This window comes from Bos grunniens, chromosome 28 (genome assembly GCF_055505025.1).
Source record: "Bos grunniens cultivar Pamir isolate PY7600 chromosome 28, Bosgru_T2T1.0, whole genome shotgun sequence".
Classification (NCBI taxonomy): Eukaryota; Metazoa; Chordata; class Mammalia; order Artiodactyla; family Bovidae; genus Bos; species Bos grunniens.
Window position 1 is genome coordinate 13703615 of NC_141192.1, and position 13228 is coordinate 13716842.

Below are 13228 nucleotides of genomic sequence, written 5' to 3' on the forward strand. Positions count from 1 at the left end.
ATCTTGCTTGGTGTTCCAAACTTCTGCAATCGTGGTTTGGTGTCTGGGAATAATTTTGGTAACATCTCAGCAATTATTACTTCAAACATTTCTTCTGCCCCATTCTTTCTGGTGTTGCAATTATACACACACACACACACACACACACACACACACACAGAGTTCTCAGGGTTTTTTTTTTTTTTCTTTCTGTTTGTGTTTTAATTTTGTCTTGATTGATCTATCTTCAAGTTTAGTAGTTCTTTGCTTAACTGTGGGTAAGTCTATGAGCCTCGCGAAGGCCTTCTTTAACTGTGTTTTGATTTCTAACATTTACTTTAGAAATTTCTACAATTCTGCTGACATTACCCATTTGATCTTACATGCTATTTGTTAACATGTTAAGGCATTTCAAATAACCATGATTATCTGTTAACTCACATATCTGAATGTGGTTATGATTGCCAAGTCTTCCAAAACTGTGACTTTTATAGTATGCCTTTTAATAAAAAACTCAAAGTTGACATGTGTCCATAGTCACTGCAGGAAATACACCTTTCGAGGGCAGGATTTATGGTAATCTACATATGAGTTGGGCTGTATTTTAACGTTTGCTGTAGCTATAAGGGTAGAGATTCCAAGCTCCTCTATTGTCATTATTTATTTCCTCTTTTGGCTTTAAGGTTTGTTACACTATTTCTCAGAGGGCTCTATGTTTTATAGATTTTCAGTTGTAAATTCTCTGCTACACTGATTGTTGGTGTGGGGGCTGAGTGCAGAGAAGGTAAGAATGTCTTTTGGTGGAACTTGGTCTCAGAGTGTGGCCTTCACCCCTGTTTCTATTCCTTTTCAAGGCATAGAGCTCCTCCCATCTTCTCTGTACCCAGTTCCTGATATATTTCCTTGAAACTGTCCCTTGTTCATGTTTCCTTTCCCGTTTAGATGAAATACTAATCCTACAAAGGACTACAAGGGGAAGAAAATCTCTTTCCCTATGTGAGATAAGGTTTCAGTATTCAGTTCAGTAGCTCAGTCGTGTCTGACTCTTTGTGACGCCATGAATTGCAGCAGGCCAGGCCTCCCTGTCTATCACCAACTCCCAGAGTCCACCCAAACCCATGTCCATTGAGTCGGTGATGCGAACCAACCATCTTATCCTCTGTCGTCCCCTTCTCCTCCTGCCCTCAATCTTTCCTAGCATCAGGGTCTTTTCAAATGAGTCAGTTCTTCACATCAGGTGGCCAAAGTATTGGAGTTTCAGCTTCAACATCAGTCCTTCCAAAGAAATCCCAGGGCTGATCTCCTTCAGAATGGACTGGTTGGATCTCTTTGCAGTCCAAGGGACTCTCAAGAGTCTTCTCCAATACCACACAGTTGAAAAGCATCAATTCTTTGGCGCTCAGCCTTCTTCACAGTCCAACTCTCACACCCATACATGACCACAGGAAAAACCATAGCCTTGACTAGACGGACCTTTGTTGGCAAAGTAATGTCTCTGCTTTTGAATATGCTATCTAGGTTGGTCATAACTTTCCTTCCAAGGAGTAAGCGTCTTTTAATTTCATGGCTGCAGTCACCATTAAGACCCCACATAATCTCACAAATAATAACTATGTACATTGAATAAGTAAATAACTGTGAGATAATAATTTTAAAGCCAATAAATACCTGATGTAATACAGATTTATTGCATTCTCCATGGAGCAAAGAGAAAATTTCAGAATAGGTGCTGTTTGGTGGAGAAGGGTAGAGCTCACTCTTTGGAAGGTGTATTCACTATTTTGCACCTCTTTCTTACTTAACATTTTGGAGTTTATATTTTTGGACTCAAATAAAATCAAAAAGGAGGAAACACCAATCTTGGCAAAATAATAGTAGGTCTAAAAGCACATTGAAAGAGAAGGCAGTGGCACCCCACTCCACTACTCTTGCCTGGAAAATCCCATGGACGGAGGAGCCTGGTGGGCTGCAGTCCATGGGGTCACAAAGAGTCAGACATGATTGAGCAACTTCACTTCCACTTTTCACTTTCATGCGTTGGAGAAGGAAATGGCAACCCACTCCAGTGTTCTTGCCTGGAGAATCCCAGGGACTGGGGAGCCTGGTGGGCTGCCATCTATGGGGTCGCACAGAGTTGGACACGACTGAAGCGACTTAGAAGCAGAAGCACATTGAAACATTTGAAAAAAGTGCACAGACTAAAGAGCTGAAGAAGAACTCATTTGGCATATATTCACAAATAAAAACGTTGTTCATTGAGCTATGGCCTGCAGTTTAAATTTGTTCCATATCATAGTCTCTGGTTAGAAAGTGTGTCTAGTAAATTGGTGAAGGTTTCTGCTTGAAAATATAACATCTTAGAAAACATCAGATCTTAGATGGCATTTACTTAATGTGTTTTTAGGTGATAAGTCACTATGCCAAGGAAAAAAGGAGTCGTTTTTTCAAGTTATTATGGTACAACATCATTAACTGAGCGATCTCTATGTGAGGTAATTCTATTACTCATTATTATAGTTTTTATTTCATTTAAAGTCTGGAGTCAGTTAATTAGTAACTGTTGTTTCCTCCAGACCAATGTAAAAGTTTTACATGCTTTCATTTTCCTGCTTTTTTTCCCTTGCCTCCACCAATGTCCATGTGGAAAATGCCTAGAATATTAATTCATATTGTTGAGATTCTTTTCTTTTCATAATACTTATTTAGACCTACCAACGAGTAGTTCTCACTTCCATCAACTATATAGTCACACATCCCCCTGTTTCTTTCTGGATTAACTTTCTTCCCTGATGTACTTTATCCTCCAAAAAGTAGCTATTTTCAGAAACAGCCTGAGACGAAACTCACCCTTCCCTGCTAGTCTCTGTGGTCACAGACTCCTAGGATCAAAGTATTTCCATCTGGACTCACAGGCGTTTCACTGTCTTCTTTCCAATATTGTTGACAAGAAACCTGTGGTAACCTGAATTCTTGCAGCATGTTCTGAGGCGAAGATGTGCAAACAAGTAGATTTCCCTTTACTAACAATGCCCTGAGGTGTACACAAGATATGTCAATACAGCTTTGGTGCTCTTGTTGTGGGTGCTTTAGTCTTCTCTGTCATCCCTTTCAATTTACTTCTTAGTAATGACCAGTTATGACTTGGGATATTGCTTTACCTTCATTTTCTTCCTTTCTCCAAAACCTCTATTACATATTATATTGGGACTTCTAGCCATAAAATGGTCTGTCCATATTTAAAATTAGGTTATTTCTTATAGTGAAGTATTTGCTATTTTTTTTTTTTACATATTCTGGATACCAGTCCTTTATCAGATATGTGATTGCAAATATTTTCTACCTATCTGTGGCCTCTCTCATTATCTTAACAGTGTCTTTTAAAGAGCAGAAGTCTTTAATTTGGATAAAGTCCAATTAATTATTGTTTAAAATATTGTAAGACATGACATTGAATATTTTTCAATTCTGAATATTGATATTAACTTTTTTAGCATCATTTGTTGAAACAGCTATTTATTCTCCATTAAATAATATTTCCTTCTTTGTTGAAGGTAAACTAATCAGATATCTATCTCTAATTTCTTTATTCTATTTCATTGTCCCTCTATCTTGACTCTAACATCACAGATTTCAATTACTGTAGGTTTAGAACAAATGGAGAAGGCAATGGCAACCCACTACAGTGTTCTTGCCTGGAGAATCCCAGGGACAGAGGAGCCTGGTGGGCTGCCGTCTATGGGGTCGCACAGTCGGACACGACTGAAACGACTTAGCAGCAGCAGCACAGTGATCAAAACAGTATGGTACTGGCACAAAAACAGATCAATGGAACAGGACAGAAAAAGTCACTTAGTCTATGATAAAGGAGGCTAGGATATACAATGGAGAAAAGACAGTGTCTTCAAAAAGTGGTGCTGGAAAAACGGGACAGCTATACAAAAAGAATAAAATTAGAACATTCTCTTTTTTTTTTTTTTTCTTTTTTTTTTTTAAATTTTATTTTTTAAAAAAAAATCACATGCTCCCCATCCTGAACCCTCCTCCCTCCCAACCTCCCCATACCATCCCCCTGGGCCTTCCCAGCGCACCAGCCCCAAGCATCCAGCATCGTGCACTGAACCTGGACTGGCATCTCGTTTCATACATGACATTTCACATGTTTCAATGACATTCTCCCAAATCTTCCCACCCTCTCCCACAGAGTCCATAAGACTGTTCTATACATCAGTGTCTCTTTTGCTGTCTCGTACACAGGGTTATCGTTACCATCTTTCTAAATTCCATATACATGCGTTAGTATACTGTATTTAAGAACATTCTCTAACACTATACACAAAAATAAACTCAAAGTGGATTAAAGACCTAAATGTAAGACTGGATACTATAAAACCCCTAGAGGAAAACACAGGCAGAACACTCCACAATGTGTATCACAGCAATATTTTTTGAACCCATCTCCTACAGTAATAGAAACAAAAGCAAAAATAAATAGTACTTAAAAGCTTTTGTACAGCAAAGGGAAGCAACAAAATGAAAAGACAACATACAGAATGAGAAAAAACATTTGCAAACAATGTGACCAACAAGGGATTAAACTCCAGCATATTCAAACAGCTCAAACAGTCCAATTTCAAAGAGACAAGTGACCCAATCAAAACATAGGTGGAAGATCTAAATAGACATTTTTCCAAAGAAGACATACAGAAGGCCAATAGGCACATGAAAAATATGTTCAATATTGCTGATTACAGTAAGCCCCTACATATGAACAAGTTCCATTCTGAGAGCATGTTTTTAAGTCCAATGAAGTTGGGAAGCCAACACACACGGTCGGCTGTATAGGAACTGTAATGTAGTAGGTTTATAATACTTTCCACACAAATAATACATAAATAAAAACTAAGACACTTAATCCTACAGCAAAGTGCCTTGAAAAGTACAGTCGTACCAGCTACATCACCACTGCTTTGATGCTTGCTTCCAGACATCTGGGCTTGAAATAAAGATTCTGTACTACTGCATACAGTACTATAAAGTTCACAGGAGCACAATCACTCGTACAGGGTGCATGCCTCTGGCAGTGTATGCCAGACATGTGAACTAACTTACGTGATTGGGCATGTGAATGGACGTTTGTCTCTTTGAAAGGTCACAATTCCACGGTTTCTATGTGGGGGGCTTACTGTATTAGAGGAATGCAAATCAAAGCTATAATGACATATCACCTTGTGCCAGTCAGAATGGTCATCTCAAAAAGTCTACAAATAATAAATGCTGGAGAAGGTGTGGAGGAAATGGAAACCTCCTAAACTATTGGTGGGAATGTAAATTGGTACGGCTGCCATGGAAAACAGTATGGGGCGCCTTAAAAAATAAAAATAGAGTTACTGTATGATCCTGTAATCATTGAGAAAAGATGAAAATTCAAAAAGATACATGCATCTCAATGTTCTTAGTAGCACTACTTACAATAGCCAAGGCATGTAAACAAGCCAAATGCCCATTGGCAAATGAATGGAAAAAGAAAGATGTGGTATATATAAAAAGACCACCAACCTTAGTCTCGGCAAAGATATGAAATAGATCTCTCATACATTGCTGGTGTGAATACAAAGTTATACAGTCACTTTAAACAACATCTTGGCAGTCTCTAAGAATTCACACTTCCCTTTACCATTCGATCTACCATTCCCACTTCTGTGTATCCCCGGCTGCTCAGCGGTAAAGAATCCGTCGACCAATGCATGAGCCACAAGAGACGTGGGTTCGATCCCTATGTTGGAAAGACCCCCTGGAGGAGGGCATGCAACCCACTCCAGTATTCTTCCCTGGAGAATCCCATGGACAGAGGAGCCTGGTGGGCTACAGTCCATAGGGTCGCAAAGAGTTGGACATGACTAAGCATGCATGCACAGTTACCATTTGATCCAGCATTTCCACTTCTATTTATTCAAGGCAAATTATAACATAGGGCTGTTGAAAGATTTGTATTCAGATGTTCATATGGGTCTTAGTCTTCATAGCTAAAAACTAAACCAAAAACGTATTAATCGGTGAATTAAACATTATGGCATATCCATTCAAAGAGTTCTATTCACCAGTATGAAAGCATACTATTGAAATAACCAGCTGCACGATGAATCTCAAAAGCATTATGCTAAGTAAAGGAAGCCTAACACAAAAGACAATCTTATGATTCCATAAGAATAAAATTCTAGTAAAGGCAAAATTACAGAAATAGTATCAGTGGTTGCCTCTAACTGTCATGGAAGGGTATTGACTGCAAAGGAGCAGGACAAAACTTGAATTATTCTGTATCTTGACTGCTGTTATTAAATGACTACATATTTGCCAGACTCATAAAGTTGTACATTGAAAATTCGTGATATTTTTTCTTTTTGGTATGTGAAGTTCTCAACATATATCTTTTAGGATTTTACATACCAATTAAGTTTTGGTATGTAAAGTTCTCAACAAAGCTGATAAAAAAGAAAGGCTCAGAAATGACAGAGGAATTAAAGAACTATTTTTCTTTGCAAATTAAAAGTTGAGGGTAATAGGCCACTTGGAATACTTTTATTACATCAAATTCAGAAATGACTGTTAGAAAACTCTTCTAAAGAGTTTAGCTGTGTTCTTTGCTGGTTTGTTTCCTTTTCCTTAAGATGAAGGATCAATAGTTCCTTTACAGGCAAAAACCTTTAAAATTTCAGTTTTGATATGAAAAGGATAATCAAATGCCAGAATTTTCATTTGCACATTTCCTTCTAGGGACAGTATGAGGTAGGGGAGTTTTTGATTATCTGGGTTAGTCAGTTCTCCCGCTCCCTCACAAACTCCAAGATGGGTTGTCCTGCCTCACCATGATGGGCTCAGACATGAGCCTACACGAGGAAGGACATTGTGAATCTTTCCCTTGCTCACCTTAAGAGTTGCTTAGGCCTAAAAACTGTCTAGCTGTAAAAGATTTGTAACACAACAGGAATTGTGGACTCGAGATGATTCTAACTACAGTGAAAAAAGCCCAGAGGTGAAGGTAATCCTTTTCAAGCCATTCTTGTTAGCTTGCCACACACCTATCAATGGCTTCATTACCAACACAGTTGCACAGAAGTATTTAAAAGCTTACTTCTATTTGGAACATCTTTATCCCATACCTTTTATGGAGTTTTCATTTTCCTTAACTGTCATCTTCAGCATTTGCAGCCCTTCTCAAGAGAGAGGAAGAAAAATAAGCTGTGTGTATATTATATGATGACTCACCCTGTTGTTATCATTGCTCACAGGAGAGATGGGGAGTCATAAGGTATGACTTATCCCTCACTCCCTCATTCACAGAGATAAAACCAGAAATGCCATCCCAACATTTAGGCAAGATATACATACCAGGAATGTATGAGAACAATAAATTGTCCCAGTGACTCCAATATTCTTTCCACAATAAAATGGTAGGATGGAGGGAAGCAATGAAAGTTTTTAGAATAAGATCACTGTGCAACCACAGTCAGTCTTTATATATTTATTTGGATAAAAATTCTCCTATAGTTTTGGTGTTCCAGCAGCTACAGCAATCCAAGAGGCTCTAACCACATCTATGAATATCTGCACAGGAAATGAGTACATTTAAGTAGATGGTTCTCTGGTTCAAGAGCTAGATTTGCCTGCGGGGTTTAGAGAACCATGAGACACTACAAACTTTCTGAGCAATATGACCTAACAAGGAGCTTAGACTTTGTAACCTTGAACTTGTTCTTACTCAGCACAAATGTACATCCCACAGCACCATCCCTGTTAATGTCTATGCACAATGGCCTGTTTCTGGATTTGCTTCAAGATCCCATTTAAGTGTTTTCCCATATTGCAGCTTTGTATATTTGCAAAGTAGAAAATCATAACAGTCTATTCTGGTCTTTGTATGAGATACATAATCACCGTCCCACCAAAATTCACCGCCCCCCCCAAATTGCAATTCTACAGGAATTTGTGAAGCTGTGGTATTAAAATCCCAAAAGATATATGTAGAGTAACTCAATGATATTTACAGTTCCGTATATTTTCTCCCTGGCAACATGTAGCTCTTTAAAGAATGTTCTTAAAAATAGTAAACATATTTCAAATTTTCTTACCTGTACAAATCCTGTTATATATTCTCTTTGCAAAGCAGCATGAGAACCTAGAAGAAAAAAATTAAAAGACCATTCCAGAAAGGTTTTATATATGGACCCTTGTTTGTTGGAAAATTCATCTTTCATCCTTAGTGAGACTATCAGAACTGCACGGGAACCTTAAAGACTGTTAAGATGATTAAGAGCCACATTTAATACTTGCTCCAGTAGCATCTTGACAAACATTTTAATTTTATATCTCTCAAGTAAGCCCATAAAGCAGCATGATGTAAAAATTCTTAACAAATATATTAATAAAAATTTAAACATGCATGTATCACTTATGCTCTTTTGAGTTAATTACATAATATTGCCTTGTATACACCTTAATTAGATTAAATATTGATCAGTGCATTTTCCCATTGCCATTGATATTTCATTAACACACAACAACTGTCTTGTTATATCTCGATGTAATGTTAAGTTCATTAAGGTGTCTGCCTAGAAGTGAAAAGTTATGGAAAGATATACAAAGCAAGCCATAAACAGGGTTGGAAACCTCAGCCTATGAATTAAAGTAGGGAAGAGAAATTAACCTTTATCTAGTATAAGGATTTAAAGTAATTAGATTTATTAATTACAATGATCCATACTGTTTTTTTTTTTCTGTAAGGTTTCAGGAGTAATATCAGTTAGACTAGGTTCATCTATCACTCTGTATTAAGGAAGAGGTTATGAAATATTACAATTATTCCTGAGGATTATGGTCTTTGTTTATTTCAAAAAGAACCTAGATTTTAAACAGCATCGAAGATGTCTTAGCATGTGATTAAGGCTGTTTATTTTCATGCTGATGAGCTGCAAGCTGTTTCAATGGGGAGATGCTGTAATTTTCCCATGATCTGGAAAATAATTCATGGCACTTTTTATGTTGTCATTAACTGTCACATCTCTTGAGTTAAATATGAGCCCTGTCATTTGGAAGTCAGAAAGTGGCTCCTAAATTTCTCAATTTCATTAGCAATTGATTCAAATCATTTCCCGAAAATAGTCTGAATTGACATATGAATTGTAGTGGTTCCTCAGCTTGGTGATTAATTAATCAAGCCATCAGGTTCACATTAAACTATTTATCAATCTTACGATTTCCTGCTTTTCAGAAAAAATTAAAAAGCACTCTAATGATATTTTATGAGTTTTGAGAAAAATTAAAATAGGACCAAAAAAAGTAATCTGTCCTTCCTAATTCATGAAGCTCCATGATGTCAATTTCTATCAGGCAAGACACTACAAAGAGGAGATGGGACTATAATCTCTACCCCAGGGAAGGCACGAGGGTCATTTCTATAGGTCATAGTCTCTTCATCCGTAAAATTAGAAAACTGAACTAAATAATCTCTTATTTTCAAAGTTATGTTTGTGAATTAAAATGTACTTTGATAGTTGCAGTCACTTTTAGTTTTATGATTTTGATGTGCCATTGTCCTTATGTTAGAAAAAAAAATCAATTTGGGATTACTGTGAGATCCTCAAAGGCTCCATATTAAAATTATAATCGATGTTCTTGGATCAGCTATGGACACTGCTCTGCAATTTGCACTTGAAATATAATTTTCCCCCCAAGGCCACATTAGTCTGGGTGTTTTCTAACGGACTTTTATAACAAGGGACCAGAGTCAGTTGCTCTGGCCTAGAGCGACAGTATCAACCTTTCCAAGACTGGGCCACACCAAAAGCTATTTCTTGGCTGAAAAAACTGCTGGCAAAACATCATGTGTTTGACTATTTAATTTCATTCAAACTTTCCTGAGTTCAAATAGCCAGTTCTTTTCATAATAAACCACCAGCCAACTGAATTCAGTTCCCTTTCTTTCAAATGTGCTGTGTGAATAACTACAAAACGAATGTCTCATTCCACACAAATTCCTCTGGTATTATTTACAGAAAACTGAAGAGTCTCTCTTAGAGAGAACTGTGTTTTAAGTGCTGGGCTGACTCTGGTATCGTAGGACAGAGATTACAAGCCAAATAGGAAAGACACTGAATGTGTAGAACTTCCATTCCCTGCCCATAGTGCTGGGACAACGGTCAGAGGAATGGTGTCTAAAATGACGCAGGAGAAAAGTATAATTCAAAACGATACATGTACCTAGTTTCACTGCAGCACTATTTACAATAGCCAAGACTTGGAAGCAACCTAAATATTTGTTGATAGAAACAAATGGGACCTAATGAAACTTAAAAGCTTTTGCACAGCAAAGAAAACCATCAACGAAATAATATGACGATCTATGAAATGGAAGAAAATATTTGCAAATGACGCAACCAACAAAGGATTAATTCCCAAAATATACAAACAGCTCATACAGCTCAGTATAAAAAAAAAAATCCAGTAAAAAAATGGGCAGAAGATCTAAATAGACATTTCTCCAAGAAGACATACAGAAGGCCCACAGGCACATGAAAAAAATACTCAAGACTGCTAATTATTAGAGACATGCAAATCAAAACTAAACAGGTACCAACCACCTTACAATACTCTAAATGGCCATCATCAAAAGTCTGCAAATAATAAATGCTGGAGAGTGTGGAGAAAGGGGGGCGTTCCTACACTGTTGGTGGGAATAGAAATTGGTACAGCAACTATGGAGAACAGTACAGAGGTTTCTTAAAAACTAAAAATGGAACTACCGTAAATAATCCTGCAATCCTACTGCTGGGCCATATATCTGGAGAAAACCATAATTCCAAAAGATACATGCACCCCAGTGTTCACTGCAGCAGTATTTACAATAGCCAAAATATGGATGCAACCTAAGTGTCCATCAATAGATGAATGCATAACAAAGATGTGCTACACATATACAAGGGAACATTACTCAGCCGTAAGGATGAAATAATGCCATCTGTAGCAACATGGACGGACCTAGAGAGTATTGTACTAATCTGAGTAAGCCAGACAAAGGCAAGTGTCAGATGGTATCGTTTTTATGTGAAATCTAAAAATACGATACAAATGAACTCAGTTACAAATCAGAACTAGACATAGAAAACAAGCTTATGGTTACCAAAGGGGAAATGGTGAGGGTGGGGAAGGATTCATTAGGACTCTGGGATTAAAATATACATACTATATAAAATAGATAATCAATAAGGACTTACTGTATAGCACAAGGAACTACACTCATGATCTGGTAATAATCTGTAGGGGAAAGAATTGGATAAAGAACTGTCTATCCACCTACCTATCTGAACCCCTGTGCTGTACACGTGAAAATAACACAACACTGTAAAGCAACTAAACGTCAATAAAATCAATAAAATGACACTTTTCACGGCTCCTTCCTCAGCCACCCCCTTCTCAGAAGGGTTGGGGCATTTGTAGTGACTGGTTCCCCATGGGTAGCACGGACTGCAAAGGAGGGGCCTTGGACTGAGAGAGGACCACAGAGAAGTCAACCCCAGTGGGGTTTCCCTGGGGACTGAAGTGACCTTCTCTCTAAAAGCTGGGAAAATGCTTCTCACCCTGGGGAAATCTGGTGTCTCATCTTGGATTGTGGTGGTGCTGGGGACCCCCGTACCTTTACCCCTGCCTCAGACACACATGCATTTTAGGAATGAGAACAAGAGCCAGAAAAGTAAGTAACTTGCCCAAGAATGACATTTTTTGGAAAGCTATGGTCTATAGAGGAATGGGGTGGAAATGGAAAGGCAGAAAGGCGTATTTGACACACAAACTCACAAAGCATCTCATGTTAAGACTTTATATTCATACAAAGTGGAGTATATGTGTAATCTCAAAAAAAGATACAAATGAACTTATTTACAAAGCAGAAACAGACTCACCGACTTAGAAATTAAACTAATGGTTACTAAAGGGGAAAGGGACAAAGAGATAAATTAGGAATTTGGGATTAGTAGATACACATTACTATATAAAATAAACAAACAAGGACTTACTGTATGGCACAGGAGACCATAGTTGGTATCTTGTAATAACCTATGCTGGAAACTGAAATATAATAGATATACATATGTATGTACGACTGAGTCACACTGTTCTCCTGAAACACTGTAAATCAACTACAATCAAAATAAATTATTTTAAAAAGAGACTATCTCTAAATGATGTCATTCACACAATTTCTAAGATGCATGACAGAAATGGGGAAAAGATAAAGTGCATCACACAACCCGAAATTTGTGTTCCATTGTGTGAGAATATTGTCTATAACCCCCATTTTATCAATTCTGTGATAATCTTAATGTAGCAAATAATATTACATTCTTAAAGGTAAAGAATTCATTTACTCAGCATAAACATTTAAAAATACAACATATAAATATAACACATATAATTTTTATAAAGCTGTTTCAGTTGCATTCCTCTCCCCCTCCCCCATATATTGGAAGTCTCAAGAAAATGGAGACGCCCAGGCCTCTTTGGCCCTCACACGTGGACTGCATCCTTCATTTTCGTCTATATAATGCCAGAGTTCCACCCTGTGGGAAGACAAAGCAAGTATAAAAGGAACATAACACATGGGCGACGATGTCACAAGTACCAAACGAATCACCCAAGCCCTACGACAGCGTTGGTCCTTTGCCAAAAGACACCTCCAATTATATTAATTAGGAGAAGGAAAAATCCCTCACCTCTAGATCATGTCCTGCTTCTGCTATTTTGTTATAATGCACTTGTAATGCATAACTATCCCGAGCCCTTTCTGGAATATGCCATGCTTTCAAACTCCTGGGCTAGTACCACGAGGATGGAAAGGAATTGCATTTGCAAATGTCAGCCTACCTCATCCATCTCCCCTCATTCAAACAATACGCATTTGAGGTTCAGCAATTGAAGTTATATATTTTTCCTTAATGTTGTTGTAAGGTAATGGTTCTCTTATCTGAAATTCATCAGCCTGCTATAAATTTAAACTCCATTACTGCCAATAGAGAAAAGCTAAGCACCAAACCACTTTCAATAAATTTGCACTTATGCAATTGAACTGATACGGCCTCAGAGGAAAAGGTGAAACTTGTCTTGAGATATTTAAGTTAGTCTGAGTCACTGCTTCGTCTGGTGTTAAATTGGATCCATCGAGAAATGTAGGGCAGCACTCATCAACCCTGAGTTATAAGAA

General features: G+C 37.7%; 1 protein-coding gene and 1 long non-coding RNA gene across 6 annotated transcripts in view; one reads left to right on the top strand and one right to left on the bottom strand.

Moving 5' to 3' along the window:
- LOC147342865 (uncharacterized) overlaps positions 1-13228 on the top strand; it is a 135415-nt gene that overhangs the window by 83669 nt on the left and 38518 nt on the right. The window lies entirely within an intron of this gene.
- The window catches only part of LRMDA (leucine rich melanocyte differentiation associated), a 1316517-nt gene continuing 1309194 nt past the window's right edge, over positions 5906-13228 (bottom strand). For both annotated transcript variants that reach the window (XM_086381846.1, XM_086381847.1), the window contains 2 exons: positions 8106-8152; positions 5906-7410 (listed from right to left, as the gene is read on the bottom strand). In XM_086381846.1, coding sequence (XP_086237972.1) covers positions 7253-7410; positions 8106-8152 — 205 coding nt within the window. In that variant the 3' untranslated portion in view covers positions 5906-7252. The remainder of the gene's footprint in view (positions 7411-8105; positions 8153-13228) is intronic.